Source organism: Acinonyx jubatus, chromosome D4, assembly GCF_027475565.1.
Source record: "Acinonyx jubatus isolate Ajub_Pintada_27869175 chromosome D4, VMU_Ajub_asm_v1.0, whole genome shotgun sequence".
NCBI lineage: Eukaryota > Metazoa > Chordata > Mammalia > Carnivora > Felidae > Acinonyx > Acinonyx jubatus.
This window is the reverse complement of record NC_069391.1, coordinates 17,570,105-17,591,007: the sequence shown is the minus strand read 5'-3', so window position 1 is coordinate 17,591,007 and position 20,903 is coordinate 17,570,105. Positions and strand designations below refer to the sequence as shown.

At 42.6% G+C, this 20,903-nt stretch overlaps 1 protein-coding gene across 4 annotated transcripts in view; it reads right to left on the bottom strand.

Moving 5' to 3' along the window:
* ASTN2 (astrotactin 2) overlaps positions 1–20,903 on the bottom strand; it is an 873,140-nt gene that overhangs the window by 507,030 nt on the left and 345,207 nt on the right. For all 4 annotated transcript variants that reach the window (XM_027034940.2, XM_027034941.2, XM_027034944.2 and 1 more), the window contains one exon: positions 14,839–14,985. In XM_027034940.2, the coding sequence (XP_026890741.1) occupies positions 14,839–14,985 (147 nt within the window). The remainder of the gene's footprint in view (positions 1–14,838; positions 14,986–20,903) is intronic.

Here is a 20,903-nt window from a genome sequence, read left to right as displayed (position 1 = left end):
CCTACCCCACCCAGGCCCCCCCAAACCGTGCCACTACTCTAGTGGTTTGAATGTGCTCTGCCTGGAACACGCTTCCCTCCCTCACACCTTTCCTGTCTCGAATGAAATGCCACCTCCTCTGACCACTATATCTGAGCTTGACATCCCAACATTCCTCTTTGTTTTAATTGTTTTACACCATTTCAATTATTTTCACAGCGGCCCTCACTTATTTCCCTGCCACAACATATTTTGCTATTTTGCTAATTTTCTTCGGGGCCTGTCTCTTGCTGAGAATGAAAGCATTATGAAGGCAGAGGCATTCATAATGTCTTTTTTCAGGATAGCGTCTCTACTGCTCCAGGACAATAGGGACACGCGAAATAAATATTCATTCAATGTGTAACTTCTGTAATGATTAAATAGGCCATTGCAGGTTAAACACCCAGTACACTGGCTGCCACATCAGAGGCACGTGATGACTTTACTGAGATTTTTATAATCATCTAATATTATATTGACTTGGATTCTAACAGTGAGTTTGATCCTGGGAGGACAGAAGGATGGAGACCCGAGAAGGCAATCGGAGGGCCCCAGATACCAAGTTTCTGTCCTCACATGTGTCTAGAACCCCCAATTTGCAGGAAGAATGTGCTTGTTATATACATGGATCTTACTGCGGGCCTTAGGATGGGAAGAGAATGGTGCTGGAGGCTGATAGAGCAGGTCCATCAGGGAAAGGAAAATCTGAGAGCAATTATCTTTGGCACAAACCAGTTTCGTCCTATCCTAACAAACTCTTTGAGGAGGATCATGGATCTGTCCAAGATCAACCTATCCTTGATGCTCAACTCCGCCCCTACTTTCACCAAGATCCACCTCCGGGAGAAGTGTCTTCTCCATCTTCTGTTCTGTTTTTGATGTAGCTTTGCAAACAGTGCAACTTATGCTTCCTGGCTCAAGACTGGTGTTCAAGAGTCCATCCCACTGTCAGATCATGTGACCAAATTTTATGTCTTGAGTGGGGAATAGATCTAAACATAATAGACTCCACTCTATGTTAGATACTGTTTCAAAATTTGGAGTCTATAAAAGTGGAAGAGTCCCTACCTGAAAGTAGCACATGACGCAGCGGGGAGATAACCAGACAGACAGGTATCACAGAGCATTACCAGTGTTATGATGAAGAGGAACCAGGAACCTTTGGACACACAGAGCACGGACCCTGATTCCTCTGCAAGGTCAGAATGGCCACATCTGAGCTGAATGTCAACACACCAGAAGGCAAAGCTCGGTGAAGTGGAGGCAAAGGAGAATTTTGGCAAAAAGGAAAGGATGTTTGTAAAGCAACAAAAAAAAAGAACCTTTGGGGCCTTCGAGAAACAGCCTGGTTGGAGATTGGCTGGAGTGCAAATGAGATGGGAAATGGGCAAAGATAGGCTGAAAGTAGTTCCCGGCACTCGCAATTTAGAAGATTGCTACGCCAGCTACTTTGCAACATGCCCACAATGTGCCCTCACCTCTGTGCCATGTTCTCCCTCTTGAGGTGGCAGAAGCTGCCATTTTTAATTGATTCCATATTTCAAATGTGACACCAGTTCCAATCACTGGGCCCCTGGGCCTCCCTCCAGGCCTCTGCTTCCATGGCCGGTCCCACGCCCAGCACATTAATACAGCATCTGAGTCTTTGTAGGAGATGCCCCCCCGCAAATCTTCGTGCTCACAGATCACACCAGCACGTGTATGGGGGCCTGGGATGATAGCTCTCCAGCCTCTGCCCTGGCCTCAATACCGTGATAAGACATCACTTGAACTATTACTCACACTGTCAAACCTGTAGAACAGCCTTCAGAGATCTGGCGAGTTAATTTTGCTCGCAGAACACAGGGACATCTCTTACTAGTAATTTTCATCCAGGCAGGATCTGTGCAGGTCCCAATATGTGTTCTTCAAAGTTGCTTGCATCCCCCCCCCCCACTTTTTTTTCTACAACCATAGACAAGATGTGGGTATCTGGTTCTTGATCTTCACACAGGAAAGCTGGCACAGGAGCACAACGGTAATATTAGCTAGCCCTTAGCGTGTTTACCACCAACCAGGCACATAATCTTCGCAAAGCACAGTCTGATTCCTGGCACACTGGCATCCCCGTGTTTCAGAAGACCGAGCTGTGCCACGGGAGAGGTGGAGTGAGGATTTGAACCCATGTACTCCGCCACTGGCGACCGTGGTCTTAACCACCACACATCACAGCTTGGCAGAATACACTCTTATTTTGATGTCTGGGGTCGCCAGCCTCTCAGGGACGCCAGGAGGCAGATGCAGAGCGGCCTGTGACTCCCTCCCTTCTTCAGCCCCTCCTTGCAGTGAGTTACTAACTGTCCTTGGCTCCAGCTCTACAGGAACTCCCTTCTCTCTCTCTCTCATTTCTAATGCCCCAGTTCAGACATCACCATACAGACTAAATGTAACAGCCCCTAACAGGTTCCTTTCCTTTGGCCTCGGCCACTCAGACTCGCCCTCTACACTGTGGTCAGTCAATCCACAATCTCCACCGTGTACTGGAGATTTCACAGGAAAAAGACAGCGACACTGTCTGCCCTCAAGGGGCTGAAGGCAGCATTAGCGAGGGCTATTGTTGACTGAGCATTGACTATGTGCCACATGCTTGCCTTAGTTTCGTATTCAGTCATTTGACTGCCCTCTGAAGTGGTTTACTGCTGCCATCCCTATTTCACAGATAAGCAAACAGAGGTTTAGAAATGAAATAACTAGCTCAACACTACATGGCTACAAAATATCAGAGCCAAGTATTGAACTTAGGGAGTGTGATTCTATATCCCAGACTCTTAGCCAAATTAGACACTGAATAAGCAATTGTAAATGTGCTGACTGCACATTTAACAGCAATACCTAACTTAGACTAGAAGTAAGGGTAGGATGCCAATGGAAAAAAAATATTACTGAGTGCCTCCTCTTTGCCAAACATTCTACTACTGAATGCTTGAAAGATATTATCTCATTTAGTTTCCCTAAGAGGAAGCTATTATCATCATGTCCACTCTACAGATTAGGGAACAGGCCAGAAGGGTTAAGTAACATCTGTAACATCAAATAGCTATTAATTCACAGAGTCAGCATCTCAACCCAGATACATCTAACTCTACAGCCTGATCTCTTAATTACCATCTTGCATTGCCTTTTGTAAGAGCAACTGGGATGTCTACACTCCCTTGTTTAAATCCTCCATGACCTCCAATCACCTCCTTGAGGGAAGTCCAACAAAGAGACCCTGCTCTCCCATCTGTTCCTCCCATTATTCTTCATCATGTCCCTTGGAGCCTGGGATGCTCTGGATGCTATCTGTTCCTGCCACACCTTTTCCTAGGGTGTCCTCCTTGTCTGGGACATTGTCCTTCTTGTCCTCACTCCCTCCTGGATGTCCGACAGAGCAAACATTCTCACTTCCAATCCTGCCCACCCAGCTCCTCCCAATGGGACAAATCCTCTCACTCCCTAAGGCTTTACCCAGATCTGGCCAGTGGAAAATACTCCAAGTTTCCCTGGCAACCTCGCTCACTCTTGTCTACACGCCCTACATGGTTCTGATTATGATTTGCCTTTTGTAGTCTTTTGCTTTATAGCTATCCTGTCACTTTAAATAACAGGCGTGAGCCCTTTGAAGATATGATTTGCATTTACTGAGCACCTGTTATGGGATATTTTCATATCCCTCTTGATTTCATCACCTTCACCTTACAAAATAGAGGCTAAGAGCTTTACTTTTATACACGGTGGAATTGCTGGCTCAGAGAAGTGAGGTGACTCATCTAAGACCCATAGTTAGTAAGTAGAGAGATACAGCACTGAACCTGTGGTTTTCTGATTCTATATCTCACGTGCTTTCCTGTCTCACCCTCCTTTAGCACTGACTGTGTCTGAGTTTGTCCTAGAGTGTGAGTTTTACCCTGTACAGACATTCAGCAAGGGCCAGCTGAAAGTCTTAATGTGTGGATTCACCAATAAAGCCCAAATGGGAATTAGAGTTAAAGCAGAAGAGGGAATGCACAGAAAGTTCAGGAGTGGTTCAGGCTCTGGGGATTATTCAAGCTGCAGGTAAGATGCCCGAGCCTTTAGCAAAGGTTCGGAAAGTTTCCAACAGCTGCCCCCAAACCAGGACGGTGCAGCTGCAGATATATTTGGCTTAGATAATCCAGAGGGGTAGCTGGGGAGGAAAGCCAAACAGCAAGGCTCTGCTGGGCACTAGGGACCGGAGGGAGAAAGTGCAGAGAGGCAGGAGGGATGTGCAGGATTTAATTATTCTTCCCATCTCATCATCTCCCCTCTGAATATGATGCATTCTCTCCCTCCCATACTGTTGTTGGCATCCGAGATGTTCAAGGTCCCCTGGCAGCTGAAGCTTCGAACTGGAGATGGGAGGCATCTTTCCCACCATGGCCCGGATCCCCACCGCTTCTTTTTTCTTTCCAGCAGCCTTGGGAGCCCACAGTCCCTGCCCAAGCTTGGCTGTGATCCTTCTAAGCTTTCTTCAAATGGCAACTTGTGGGCTGTGAAAGGTTTGCTCAGCTGCCTTTGCTTCGAAGATCCTTGCTCAAGGGGGCTGGCTGGCCACAGAAAAGCCTAGCCAGATAAGACTCAGAAGAGATGCGGATGCTAATGGGATGGATGCATAAAGACTCCAGAGGCCATGTACTCAATGGGATGAATAAAGGGCAACTTTGCAGTCAAATGCTCTACTCCTGAGTTATATCCCCTCTAAAGGGGAATATTTCTCATTCTACTTTTAGAAAGTTATGGCAGGGAGGAATTTTAAGTACCATCTTGTTCACTTCCCAGATTGTACCAGGAAGAAACAGGCCTGGAGAAGTCGTGGTAGAGCCACAGCCCAAATGCAGTCATCTAATTTTATGTCTACCATGTTCTACAGCCACAAATAATTTTGCTCACCCCCTTCCTGCCTCTATGGCACTGAAGTGCTCACATAAACTTCATGGGCTTTAATTTCCCTTAAATTTAAAGTGAGGATAATGTCTGGATCTACTTCATGAGACATTAGAATGAAAGCAGGTAACCCTTTTCAAGGCACTTAGCAGTGTTCTGTAAACATTGCCAATTATTAATGTTGGTGTTAGCTCATCATTGGAATACTTGACCAGCAGGGTCTACATGTAGGCACTGACAAGTGCCCATGCCCCTCTAGGAAGCATGGCATCACCCATCAGCCACCTTCATGTAAACATCAATGGCTCTGAGATCCAGCTCAGGCGGCACCCCTCAAGATATCCTCCTCTTAGTACCATTCCCCATCTCCAGCTTGGGGTACTTAGCTGCCCTTCTTTTCTATCCCCATAGCATCCAGCACAACTCTCTCTCTAGGAGAGGTCAGAGAGTGTGTCTTATTCATGTCTCCACCCCTGACATCTACACATGCCATGGAGAAGAGGATGTGCGATATTTGTTAACCAAAGGAAGGAAAGGAAGGCAGAAGAGGGGGGAGAAAACAGGCATTATGTATGAATAAGAAAGTGGTGTTGATAATGAATTTTTAACTATTTAATTTCTTCCTTCTGGCCAAGCTAAGCCTCCCCAAAATTGTACCTTCTACTGATGTGGCCATACCCACTAGGCTCTTTCCAACTCCTTTACTGTCCTCATAAGTAATAAAGTTATGAACAAACAGAAATGGGAAAGCACCACATTCTCATAATCAGACCTATTCTCATAGTTGGCCAAGAGATTCCACATATATCAGCCCACTGACACTCATTTGGGGTAGGGAGTATTAACACTGCTTTTGGGGGTGGCTGGGTGGCTCAGTCAGTTAACATCCAACTGTTGGTATCAGCTCAGGTCATGATCTCATGGTTTGTGAATTTGAGCCCCCACACTGGGCTCCCCACTGACAATGCAGAGCCTGCTTGGAATTCCGTCTCTCTCTCTCTCTCTCTCTCTCTCTCTCTCTCTCTCTCTCTCTCTCTGCCCTTCCCCTGCTCAGTCTCTCTGTCTCTCTCAAAATAAATAAATACATTCTAAAAACTATTAAAAAAAAAACAAACAATGCTTTTGGATGAGGAAACAGAGGCTCAGGTCAAAAAAAAAAAAAAAAACTGGAAAGCAGAGTAGCTAGGTGTAGAACTCACATCTCCTGGGTCATAGATCAATGCACTTAACCACTGCACCATGTTATCTTCTCTCTCCCAGCACTGTACCACTGCCTCACCCCTACACCACTGTGCAAACACCAAGTCAATAAGGAGGGAACATCGCACTATAATCCCAAGCTCCCTCTCATCAGAGCTCCCGTCCATCACTCTCTCCTCCCTGCTGAAAAGTCAAAGTGGTCTTCTGCTCACAATAGCAGAATAGAATTATTAATGAGAAGAAATTACATTTCCCTACCCCTTTCGACCGTCCTCTGCCCCCCATTCCTAGGAACGTATTTTTGGACTCAATGTGCTATCAAAACACAGAAATTAGTCTCTAATCTTGGACGTCAAACTCAGTTATCCCTTTTGTTAGGAAAGGAAATTAATAACAATTCATCCTGGTCAGGAGCCAAGCTAACATCTTAGCACAGAGTGTCATTAAAAATCCCAACCCAACTGGCTGTTGTGATATCTTTAAAAGCTTCAACATGTTCAGCCGCTTAGAGTGGTTTTCCAGAGTTTATTCTCCCTCAAGCCCCTTGTCACTTTTAACCTGGGGATCAGTTACTATTTAAGGAAGAAATAGCTTGAAGCATTTTTTTTCCTTCCATGGTTTTGTAGACTTAGGCTTTTCTAATAAAGAGGTTTGAGGGGGAAAAAAGCAGATTCTACTCTAGGGGGTATCCACCGCCCCAAGCAACAGCTCCAGGCCATTGCTGAGCGAGTTGCCCATTAAGTACCAGAAGAGGAAGAAGGGAAAGAAGTTTTCACAGTTTATAATTATATTACCAGTTTCATTACAGATCTCATTTTAATTCTGACTGAAACCTAGCCTTGCCTTCTCCCTGCACTCTCTCATGTATAGTTATTAAATCTGGGTTGGAGTTCAACCTATTCTTCCTGATTTCAGCATATTAATATGGTTTATTGGTATTTCATTGCCACCTCCCCCTTCTCTGCCCCCTACCCCGGGTGTTCTGAATCTCAGCTCAATTTATATTTTCCCCTCTTCCTGGGCTTCTGGATAAAGCTGGTTTCATTTTGGTGCTGGGGGGAGAATTGTGATTTTGATTGGAGTTTCTTATCTTTGGGGATGGGAGGAAAAACTGTGGAGAGTGAAGTCAATCACAAGAGAGGCAAACTCAGATTTTGTGCACCGTCATTCCCCCGGATGTATCTTCTTAGGTCATCTAGGTTCACCTGCCTGCCCCACCTCCCTTCATTTCACAGACACAATTTATTATATGTCTGCTGAAGCCTCTGTTAGACCTCACAGTAGGGTAGGACATGAATAAGCTGTGGCCTTTGACCTTGAGGAAATTTAAGTCTAGCTAGTGAAATCACTTCATTTTTTGGTTTTCTTTCTTTCTTTCACTCACTCATTCATTCATTCATTCAATGAATGCTGTTCGGTTGCACAAACTCTGATTTAGACACTGTCCTAGGTGCTGAATATAATGAGCAAAACAAAAAAAATCTTTAGCCTCATGGAGCTTACAACTTAGTGGGAGAGACCAACATGAACTAGATAATATATAATTACCAACTTAAATAATTGGAACAAAGGAATAGAGCAGGGGTTGTGGAGAATAATTACTAAGGGACCTAAAAGAGGCAGGGATATGAAAAGAGGAAGTCAATCACTTTAGGGTAAATAAATTTGTCCAGAAGAAACTGGGGAGGTAGGGAAAATGTTTTCCAGGCAGTGGGAACAACTTGTGCAAAGGTCCTGAGGTAGGAGGCAGCTAAGGATATTTAAGGAACCCACATAAAGACAGTGGAGTAAGTTGAGGCTGAATGGAGAGGTAGGTAGGGACCTGATCTTGCAGGAACTTAAGAGCCATGTTAAGAAGTTCAGTCTTTACAATTATAGTAAGAGGTACTTGAACAGGTTTTATGAGAAAATGCAGTATGCTGAGATTGCTGATTTTAAAATATCAACTCTGTTTGTATTGTCGAAAACAGACTGGAGAGGGGTCAGATTTAACTCAGGAGGCCAGTTCTTAAGACTATGGCAGTTGTTCCAATGACACATTCATAACATTAACAGTGATGGGAGGTAGGCTGTGGGGTTATTAAAAAGGCAGAAATATAGTTCTATCTAGTTTTCAAGGAAGGGGGTTTTGATAAACAGGGTTTTCTGGAGGAAGGAGAAAATTAAGTTAGGCCATGGAGATGGGTAGAGTTGCAGTATATGGAAACTAGGAAGGGCACTTCTGGTGGAGAGAAACACTTAAGCAAATGTACATAGGAAGACACAAGGCAAAGTAGCCTATCTGTCATAACAGCATCAAATGTGTGCAAAGTAGTGAAGGGCAAACAAGGCGGAGACCCTGCTATGGAGAACTTTCATCCCTGAACATGTTCTATGGCACTCAAAGATCTGCAATTAGCACTGAACATTTTAAAACCAAGCCCCAGATGGTGCCACAGAGCAGAAGGTCCAAGGAACTCCTCTCTTTATACAGGTTTCTTTGCAGTTTGTGACTAAGCAGCCACCTTCAGTGCGGTGTAATTTTTCCTTCCTTAACTTGAAAATACTCCTCCCATGTATTCAAATCACTGCAAACTAGCTCTGGAGCTGGTTATAACCTCATTCTTCATTAAAGGCACAAAGCCATATAAGATTAGCTCACTCTCTTGGGTTGAAAGACATGAAGAAGGGGTGGAAGCAAATATAGATTGAGATTCATCATATAAAATTTTTGTTTTCAGAAGCAGCTACACGTGGCATATTAATGAGCTAGGCCATCCTAACGATAAACATTTCCACTTCAGGTTTTCACAGGCTGGTAAGGAACCCTCAGACCCCAAATTCCTCAGTCATAGAAAACAAAGGGGATTTGAAATATCACCTGTCTAACCCAAAGGTGAGGCCAACAACTTAACTTTATCTTAACATATAAATATTTTAGCGTGAATATTTTGATGCGATGAACATATCAACACAAAAACACTGTGTGTGCATATGTGTGTGTGTGTGTGTTTAGTCAGGTAAAGTATTCAAGAGACACTCCCTAGCTTTCACTCACTCCTGAGTTTCATCCCATTCCTGGGCTAAGGCAAAGAGTGGGTGCCACCCAAGAATGAGGTTGTGAAGAATAAACAAACATAATTTGGAAGTCCTAAAAAATTAAGTGTTTTAAAAATTTATATTCTGATAAAATGGCTCTGAATCAAAATACCATGTACCCAAGTCAAACCCATTTCTTCCCTTTTCTTCTATGGCTTCATAGAAATGTGGTCATCCATTCTTAGGAAATTTCCTATGATGGGGAACTCCTTACCTTGCAATGACCCCCTTCCAGTATTAAACAAAAGTGATAACAACCACTAACATTTATACGATTTACTGAGCCATTACTAGATCTCTGGTACTGAGCTAAAAGCTTTATGAGCATTATTTCATTTATTCTGCACAATAACTCTACGGGATAAGTACTGCTATTATCCCCACTTTATAGATAATGAAGCTGAAGCTCAGAAAGTGAAGACATTTTCAGATGAAGGATCAATTTTACTTCATCACTGACCACCTCATCACCCATCTAGCTCTAATTTTTCTTCCTGGGGACTCCCAAGTCTGTCCCCTTTTCAAAACCAGTAATAATGACCATGGTTATATTTGTCAAAGAGTGGGGCATGGAAGGACCTCGGACCAGGGGTTCAGGTACATTTGGGCTCTCATATGTTGCTTCACTTCTGTGTGTTAATCTGGCTAAATCACTTAACATCTCTGCATTTACATCCATGTATGCAAATGAAGATGCTAAATGCTGCCTCACAGTTCTGCTATGAGACTGGAATGAGTAAATAACTCCATGAAAATGTTTGAACACTGCCATATTTATAACAGACTTACTCAATAATATTGGGTTCACTTTTTGTTTAGATTCCTTCAATTCTTCTTATAGAATGATTCCTTCGGTCATTAGGTATCCACAGTGTTTTTCCAGTCTCTCAACTGTGAAGCTTCTCCTTTGGACAACTTCCAATATATCACTCACCTTCTCAAAGCACCAGAACAGAACAGACTATAAGAGAGAACTCTAGGTGTACTGTTATTTGTCTACACTAGAGTGGAGCCATCGCACTCACTTAATCTAAACAACTTACTCCTTTAAAAGTTGCCTCTTTGGGGCACCTGGGTGGCTCAGTCAGGTAAGTATACAACTTCGGCTCAGGTCATGATCTTGTAGTTCATGAGTTTGAGCCCCACATCAGGCTCTCTGCTGTCAGCATGGAGCCCACTTTGGATCCTCTGCCCCTGGTCTCTCTCTGCCCCTCCCCCGCTCTCTTTCTCACTGTCCTCTCAAAAATAAATAAACATAAAAAATTAAGAGTTGCCTCTTCTATTAGCTTGCTGTAGTGTCAGAATATTGGGTAAATATACCCTGACTTACACTGGGAGCCTCAAGAGATGCACAAACCAACATCTCAAATAAGATAAGCTTTTAAAATTAACTTGTAACCATTCATCCACAATGCTAACCTACATGACAATCTGGATGAAGCCTGGATCCATGTACATTATCAGGTCTGCATTGTTATAAAACTCATAGTCGCCATTTACATTGCATTCAGTGCTATGGACAATCACTGGAGCTACAGCATGAGGCAGCTCCATTAATATGACATTGACACAGTAAAAGATGGAAGAAACCAAAGCCCTTTATCAGGAGTCCCTGTGGTTCCAAGGAGTTATTACATTATTATATGTTATTATAAAAGTAACATTTACAGAGATATTAATGCAACTCTCAAACTTCTGTTAATTGATCACACAGAGTTCATATTAAGAATATTAGCATATAGGCTCCACCCCTAGAGACTGTGATTCACTAGTTCTAAGACTCATCAGCCCAAATGACCAAAATGCTTATAACTAACAGGCCACAGCTGAAAAAACAGCTAGATTCAAGGAGTTTGGACAAAATCTAATTTATCTCTTCACTGTGTACTTAGCAGGGCAAAAAGCCTCTAGTGGCCTTGAGAAGACCCAGACAAAGAAAGGGGTGATATTTGCCAAGGGTTTGGATGAGGGCTATTGCTCTTGCCAGTTAGGATATGGAAAAGTGCCACGTTGTGCTGGCCTTTACCTATAACGGGCAGTAAGTATCAAGTACAACGATACCATAACACAACTGCAGAATACTTTTCTTTTTGAAGACCCGCCCCATTACTCAACCCCACGCCCCATACGTCAGCACCACGGACAGTTCAACACATATGGCTGGATGAGTGCTCTCCCTAAGGGCTGACAAGTTGGCAGCTTAAGGTTTATGGGGAAGGTAAGAAAACTGAGAGCTGTCTTAGCCACTTAGCCATGGTCCTTGAGTGGCTTTGTCTCAGTGGAGTCCTTCCCACTCGATGGGGGCTGCTTTCATCCTGATAGGCTTTATTGTGTGTGATGTTGTTTATAACTCAGACAGTGGCCTTTTAAGGTAGGGGCATATATATATGATTGAATTGTACGCTTGCATTCTGTTTTCTTTACTGTATGTATGTCATATATCGATGAATTTACAAATATTAATGCCAACTGATAATAAAGGTTCAGGAAAATAGACATCATCATCACTTACCCTCTTGCCTCCCTACACAACACTCCTGCATCTCCAGAAATCAGAGCTAGAGACCTCACTAGTCGAATTCATATAAATTATTCTTGGTTAGGCCCTGCTCCACCCCCACAGAAAACCGGATTCCACTCTTTTTCAAGTCCTAGTTTTCTTATCTGTCAAATGGGGATAATAAAGATCACTTTGAAGAGCTGTTGGGGGAATGGGATGTGCAATCCATATAGATTATCCACCCACAGGAGGCACTGGGATCATGCTGGGAAAGGTCTGCTTGCCTAGAACTGGACAGCCATCGACCTGACTGTAAGTATTCACTGCTCTAAGAATTCCTGTTCAACCCCAGAAGTACCATAATAGATTGGTACTGTTTGATTCTATCAGAATCTATTAGAATAGAAGAATCCCATTTATTAGTTTCTTATGCCTTCTTGTCCTGCCATGTACCAGCTTCTCATGTCTCTTCCTTTATGGATCATTTTAAGAATAAGAGTAGCAAGCTATGGAGATTTTTCGAGCAATCATCATGTTTTAGATATTTTATAGGTATTTTATATACATTATGTCATTCAATCTTTTCAAAATAATCTCCATTTTACAGATGAGAAAAATTGAGACATAGGGAGCTTAACTGATTCTCCTATATTTCATAGCAACTAAACAAGAAAACGGAGATATTAACCTAAACATATTCATTTCAAAGAGTACATTCCTAACCAAGACAATGCAGCATGTAGGGGAAGGGGGTTCCATTACACCTTGAGACTGAGATCCTTTTGGGCTAGGTCCTCTATCATTGCCTACTATGTTTGTACCATCGCATCCCTAGGATTTGTAAACTCCATTGTCATTGTCAATTAGCCTTGATCTGTAAGCATTTTTCTGCCTTAGTTTTCCTTGATTCAGTCTCCCCTTTCTTCTTAGAGATCTAATATAACAGTCCATAGGGCCATGCATAAGTCTGCTTTAATTCAGGTTTCATGCATTCATTCATCACATATTTACTGAGCATCCACCATGGACCAGGTATTGTGCTAATCATCAGGAATACAAGATCTCTCCCAGAAGACACAACTCCTGCCCCCAAAGAGATTCCAGTCTACAGGCAGAAACAGACAACTCTACAGGAAGTTGTAAAGTTTTAAGTTTATGACAGAGGTCAGAATAAGGACCACTGAGAAAGGGCACCTGTTATCTCACCACATTTTTCTCTGTCCTTCCAAGCCATCACAACACTTCTCGAGTTTTCTTGGGCGATCCCTTGATTTTGCAATTTCACAACTACGTGTTCTCTGAAAATCTGATAAATGTGGAATTGTAGGCTTCACAATAATCCAATGAGATAGATATTATTATCATACCATTTTATAGATGCAGACTGAGGCTCTGAGAGGTAAGTCATTCACTTGGCTATAGAAATGGCAGATAACAGAACAACTATTTGAATTCATGTTTGTATTATTTTATAGCCTCTGCTCTTAGCCTCTAAACTATTTACCATGACCTTGAGAAGGTTACTTAGACTCCTTAGGAGCTCAATGTCTACAAGCATGAAAATAAATATTCAAAACTCGAATGTTGCTAAGGCTTATCATTCTACAGTTAAAGTGTAGGGACTGGTAACACTAAAAGTTAAGATCACATACCTTAAATGGTGGCCAAAACTTGTCCTATTGGTTTTTCCAAACTCATTGTTTATTACTCTTAGTCTTTCATCTCCACCCAGGTTCTGGCAATTCTTCCCATCCCAATCTCCATGAACCTATACGACCTAGATGCTTCTGTACATTTGCTTCCTTCTGCTTCCCTCTGCTATCCTTTTGTTATCTTACACTCAAAGTTGCACCTGTCATATGTACACATATGATTTGATAGAATTGAATCAAAAATGTTATGTTTAGGACCGAAAGCCAACTGCATGTATATAAAGTAAGAAATACTGAACTTCATTGTAGTTCAGGTAAAAAACAAGTAGAGGCTAGTTTACATGGTGAAGTGGGAGCCATCACAGGATGCATTAATAGAAGTCTGAGTGTTTCAGAGAAAGGAGGTAATCATTCCACTTTGGACAAAACATATGGAAGGGATTGGTGCTAGATCTGAACATGAACTTAAAAGGTAAAGATAAAATTGAATTATATTGAGATAAGGCTGACAACTATTGAGTAAGGATCTCAAAAATATTCAATACAGATCCAATTGCAAAACTATTTTTTTTTAAATAATAGGACTAATATAGTGTTGGAAGTCAGAAGGGTGGTTACCTCTGGGAAGGCATTAACTGGGAGTGAACATAAGGAAGCTGGGAATGTATTATGGTTTGATCTGGATGGACTCTTACGTAAACATTTAAGCTGCATACTTAATATATCTTCTTTATTATATTTATGATGACCTTCATACACTTAAAAATAGTAATGCCAAGCACTTGGACAAGCAATTGAGGAAATAGGTGCCATCGCATCCTACTGGAGCATGTAAACTGGAACATCTTTCTGGAGGACACTTTAACAATAGCTATCAAGAACCTTAATCAGTTTCTTGGGCCATGCTTTTTTTGCAAATGATTACAAAGACTACAGTGTATCATTAATTCAAATTAATTGCGTGAAGAGTAAACGGTAGGATATAACATACTTGTAAAGTACATCTACATGGAATGAGATAAGAGTATTCTCCAGGACATTCAGGAAATTCCAACAAAGCTCATATGATCTTCTCGGTCATATTTTTTAATTAGCAAATAGTATTTGGGGAGGGGATATTTTTAGTTAGGAATAGGATTCGCAAGCATAATAAGAAGCAGGAGTTTCTCTGAAGTTGCTCAGTCTCCCTGCACTCACATTTGAATTCTTCCTTAATTTAATAAATCTTATCCTTGCCCATGGCAAAAAAAAAAAAAAAAAAGCATTCTGTAGTTCCATTCAAATAATCCAGGATTCTAAATCATAAGGGCTTCCTCCAAGGCCTTTGGAATGTTTTGTGGGTTTTTGTTTTTTTTTTTTTTTTGGTAATCTAATTGTGAACTTGAGCTATGCATGGAGGACATTTGACCAGACAGGGGTGCAAGGTGACGAGCAGGTAATGGGGCATCTTTTATGCTTGGTTCTTACCGTCTGCAATGAAGTGCTCAGGCACATGCAGAGTCACTTTCACGGTGAGTGGACAGGACATCTGACTGCCACACACCATGGCCAGGATGCAGGAGCTCACAGCAATCAATGTCAAGGCCGTCTTATTCACTGGGCTTTTCAGCAAACCTAATAACAAAAATACAACACAAAGATACATAAATCCAGGAGGTGAGAAAATAGGGATAGCATGGAATTTGGGAATCCTGTTATTTTCCAAATGGGAAGCTGGAAAAAGAAACCATATTTTCCAACATCTGTGCTTGCAATGACATCTCAGTGGCCTTTGTTGGGTCTCAACTTAACTCTCTGCAAAATGGGCTTATCATCCCCTTTGGTACAGATGAAAGAAACGACCTTCCTGAAAACTGTGGTAATTCCCTCTCCTCCCCTCTCAATTAGGCTGGTCATTTTTGGTAATTATTAAAAAATATTAAACTCTCTACTAGTTTTAGGAGCAAGTAGGAAGAAGTGAGAAGTGTTGAATTTGCAGAGCCCAGTGGAATGAACATGGGCTTTACAGTCTGACAACCGTGGGTTCAAATCTGGGCTTTAGCCCTCAGTGGCTGTATGACCTGTTTCATTCTCTGAACCTCAGTTTTCTTACACATCTGATGAGAGTAGTAAGAAACAGCTCACAGGTTGTTGTGATGATTGTATGGCATAGTGTAGACACAATGTCTATCATCTAACAGGGTCTCACAGACTGTTAGAAGCTCTTCAGTTCACATTAGTGTTGCAGGCATTTACTGAGCACCTACTACGGAGATACATAGAGAGCAGCGCGAGAAGAGTTTTTGCTCTCCGGGAGCTTACAGGCTAGGGGGCTTATCCCCAGCTAATTAGACTCCAAGGCAAGTTGTGTTAAGGAACTAGCAGAGAGGGTGCAAGATGTGAAGGGGAGATTTGCCTGAGAAAATTAAAGGCAATTTAATAGATGCAATAGAATGAATAGATTGGATTTGCATGGCCAGCAAAGCACTGGGCCAGCAGAGCAATTCTGTTGTCTGTGTCCTAAGCCCCCACTGTGTCTCATTCTTTAGGTCTTGCTATTGACAACTACTTTAAAGGTTTTGATAACATTTTTAGAACAATGGGTCCCAAATTTCTATCACCCACTAGGCTCTTTTGAGCAAACCTTTATTCCCAAGTCTCCTAGACATCTCCCTAAAGTAGTCCCAGGGGCATGACATAAATGTGTTCAAAAGTGAACACATTATCTTCTCCTTAAAGCTCCCTCCTCTTCCTGATCCTTCTTATTCTCCTCCTCCTGTTCTTCCTTCTCCTCCTCCTGAGCTCCCCAACTTATTGAAAATACCATCATTTAAACTGGCAAGAAACTTAGACATCCTTCATGCTTGTCTTCTTCCTTTACAGCATCTGCACAGCCATGCAGTTCTATTTATTCTTTTTTTAAAAGTTTATTTATTTATTTTAAGATGGGCGGGGGGAAGCACAGAGAGGGAGGGAGAGAGAGAATCCCAAGCAGGCTCTGCACTGTCAGCATGGGTCTCGATGTGGGGCTTGATCTCACAAACCACGGGATCATGACTTGAGCCAAAATCAAGAGTCCGAGCTTAACCAACTGAGCCACCCAGGTGCCCCTTTATTCTATGTCCTTATCATTTTCACCTGTTTCCCCACATCTCTTCTGTTCTCTGCTTATGAAATGAGGGAGGTTGGGGCACATCTTCCCATCTCATTCCCTGCTGGAACCCCTTGAGACTGTTTTACACCTCTGGGCACAGGATGCCTTCCATTCTCATTAGCCTGGCATTCGAGGCCTTTCATGGTGGGTCTCTGCACTCACACCTCCTGTTGCCCTCCCCTACCTGACAGAGGTATGGGCAGGGCTGCATAACTGCAGTGCCACCACAGTCAACACTTCATCACGCTAATATCATAGGTGTTATTTCTTTTTAAAAATTTTTTTTAATATTTATTTTTGAGACACACACACACACACACACACACACACACACACAGAGTGCAAGTGGGGGAGGGGCAGAGAGAGAGGGAAACATGGAATCCGAAGCAGGCTCCAGGCTCCGAGCTGTAAGCACAAAGCCTCACATGGGTATTGAACCCACAAACCATGAGATCATGACCTGTGCCCAAGTCAGACACTTAACCGACTGAGCCACCCAGGCGCCCTGACAGATGTTATTTCTTTTGCATAGAACCCCACTTGTTACCTTATCCTTCATCACTCATTGAGATTAATCACAAATGTAAATTCCTCTCCCTCTAGGCAAACAAACAGCCTACGTTTGTTGTGTTTCTCAAAATATCTCACTCCAACATTAGATTCTAGTAACTGGATGGTAAGCTCAGGTGCCATATCCTTTGCCTACCATTGATCCCAATGCCTAGCACAGTGTCTGGGATGTGGTAGAATCTCAGCAAATACATCCCAACTTCCAGGGATGATAGTAACATGTTAGTAAGCAGATAAGGTGCTGACCAGCCGAAAAGCAGGCCAACCATAAGCCAGCTGCATTGCTAGACTGGTGGATCCTAATGGAATAAGAGCCCTTATGGACAGCTTTTGGATTTTTTTGTATGCCTATCTAATTTTTTCTTAATAAACAGTGAGCTTCTTGAAGGAAGGCACCCCATCTTCACCATCTTTACATCTCTCATGCTAAACTTACTTCCTGGAACCTGTAAGTTCTTTGATTTAAGAACAGCACCCTTATCTTTATTGCTAGTCCTAGTACAAGGCATAACTTTTGGTAGAGACTATTCATCTATTTGCTGTATTTGTTGGATATATGTTAGATGGAATGGCAAGTAAGATTTAAAAAGCTGCTTCTGGTGTCAGGTGGATGGGAAGTCCCTAAGCCTAAAATGACCACTGGAAGAAAAGGAACAAATTTTCTCTCTTCCTGGGAACCACAAAAAATCTGTTTCAAACTCTAAACTATACAGTTTAGTACCTAAATAACATAAGCTAGCTAGCATCCAAGTTTTGTACTAGAAAGGGTATGGACTAGGAGTCAGTGCTTTGTGTAAGTCTTTCCTTAAAAAGTCAACATGTTACCCCAAGTCTAGATATTTAACAACCTCCCCTCCTTCCCCCGCAAAGAACACTTAGCAGCAGCAGAGTTTCCACTCTAGATTGTGTAGAGTCTGTTCTCAGGGGACGAACATGTAAGGATGAGTCCAGCATGAACACATTCTTGGGAAGGGGAACCGGAGAGTGAGATAAGGAAGGTACATGTTCCTGGCATTGGGGAAGCAGATGCCCTGGATGGACAACAGCATCCTGTGGGTCTCTGAGAAGGCACCTCCCAGACTTGCCTCCATATGGCAGCAGAAATGGAGATGACCAAGACTTTCCTTTTGCTAATTAACCAGCTACCAGAAATGCTGCCCAGCCCTTGCTGGGCTGATTTCTGGTTGGGAGATGAGGACTTATGGGCAGGTGTGGGATTGCTTGTACTATCTCTCTGGACTCACACCGGGCTAACTGCTTCCCCTAGGTCTTTTAAACCTTCACAGTAATCCACAATCTTTAGGAGTCAGTGGGGAGGGGAGTGAAGGTATATTGTTAGCTTATTGCCTCTCAGTTTTATCATCTGGAAAATAGGAAGAAGACGACACATCCTTCGAGAGTGTTGTGAGACCTAATGAGACAGCACATGTTAAATGCCTACCACAGTTTTTGGCACATGGTAGGCCCTCGCAAATGATCATTTCCAAGCCAGGTATCAGTATTTATCTAATCATTGATGGCAGAAACCAGTACTCATTTACTTCTTTGTCCAACACATTGACAGAACATATTATGAACTGAATTATTCTTTAGAAACCAAAGACAGAAACGGTGGATATAGTGGGGGAGAGTCCTAAGAAGAGGGAGGGAGTGGAGGGGAGAATGTGAATGAACAGTGTCCTGGGGAAGCCATTTATTCAGCGAATGCCTGAATCGCTACAGCTGCCTCTGAAGTCCAGGAAGAAGAAAGCACACAGGTCAAGTCTGCACTTGGGCCAGATGCCTGTGGAGCTGCCCATGGGGCTTGGGGAGTTTCCATGGCAACTGAATCTGGCAGAAACTTCACAGTGGAACTCAAACAGAGGTGACTTCTTAAGAGTTCCTGGCCCAACAAGCTGATCATTAGCATTTAGCTCTGAGTAAGAGCTGTAGACAGTGGCAAGGTAGAAACTATCTTTCCCATAAAAACCACATCCTTCTCATCCAGGCCCTGTATTGCGTCACAGGAAGCCAAGACAGGGAGGAGAAACTCCCTTTACAGAGTGTTTACTATGATTCAGGCACTACGCCTAGCACTCACATCTATCTGACCATTCACCCACGCAACCAGTTTTTACCGAGCATCACCTCTTTCTCCATATTGTTCTAGGCAAAGAGGGAATAACAATGAACACAAGGCAACCAATGTCCTTGAAGCTTACATTTTGGTGAGGCAAATTCACCTCATTTAATCCTTATAACAAACTGCTACTATCATCCCCATTTTACACATAGACAGAGGGACAGAACAACCAAATGACTTTCTAAGGTCACTCAACTTGCACATGGCAGAGGCAAGATTAGAACCAGCACTTTCCAACCTTTCCCCCATATCATGTCACCTTCCACTTCACCACAGAATAAAGGTCCCACCAAGGCATCATGTAGTTGCAGAAAGAGCATGACCTCTAAAGCTAGACCTGCTTGTGTTCAAATCCTGGCTTCACCACTAAGTCTCCATGTGACACTTGCCAGTGGGTCTAACCCTAAAAGGACAAAATATTTCCATCTGAAAAATGGAGGAGTGCTCTTCTTTCATAGCTAATATGAGGACAAGACAGAACTCCATGCAACTGGAAAAAAATCAATAGATGACAGCTTCAGATCAGTAACTGATAGCTCCAGATCATAACAGGAGCATCGCCAAATGTCCAGGGTCACGGGTATTCTTGTTTCACATTCCAGTTCGCAGGGCCCTCCCCATCACTTGCAAGATAGAGCAATGTGCTGTAGGAATAGAATTACACCAGGGTGTATTGATTGTTGGAACTGGAGAAAGCTAATAATCTAATTTCCCTTTCGTTTCCCCTCCCTCTTACCACTCAACTCCTCTCATGGCAGCAGAGAATGGCATAAAATGCATTGCTTGAGAAATTCGACCGGAAATAACTCGGCATTGTTGATCCGCACGCTGCCTATGATTTGGGGTTTGATTGATTCTCAGTTTGGAGATGCCAGGTTGAGAGAAGAAAATCAAATTTAAGTTAAATTTGGAATTGAATCAATCACATTTTACAATGAAGAAAATAGATCTAACCCCATCAGACCACTGTGTGCAGAAAACTTAAAGCTGCTATACTTCCATTGAATCCTTCCTCCCGATATCTGTGGGGGACAAAAAACTAGGTCCCAAGCTGAGGAATCATTTCTTCCTTTAAATGGCATACGGGGTTAGGGTGAGGGACAGGGACTTGAAGATCCCAGGACATTAGGGCGGAGGAGGCCAATTGGTAGAAAAGTCACTTAGAATAGGACGAAGAGGCTGGGTTTTGGAGACTTAAATCCAGACTCTTCCATTTAATAGCTATCTAACTTGTGGCAAGTTACCTACACTCCCAGAGCCTCAGTGTTCTAATCTATGAAATGGCAATCATAACCCATAACTGGTGGAAAAGCTATTTAGATTAAATGTGAGATCATAATTGTAACATTAAACACATGTACTTTATCTTTCCTTTCATCTCAAGTCTTCAAATTCCCACTGCCTACAGATCTCAAGAGGACATATGGCTCTTTGGCTTACACTGGAATTCTGGCTTTTATACTTAGCTGCTGGCCTTCATGCACAAGTCACCTAACTCCTCTAAGCCTCAATGTCTTTATCTGAGAAGCTGTTCATTCAATAAGTAGTTATTTAATGTGCATCTACTATGTGCCAGACCTCATCTTTTGTGCCCTCCTATTATTTCCAGCGTCTGTAAGTGTGTCTGAATATATATTAGGTGTTCAATAAACGTCTATTTACTGAATGAGTGAATGAATGAATGAATGAATGAATGCCTAACTATCA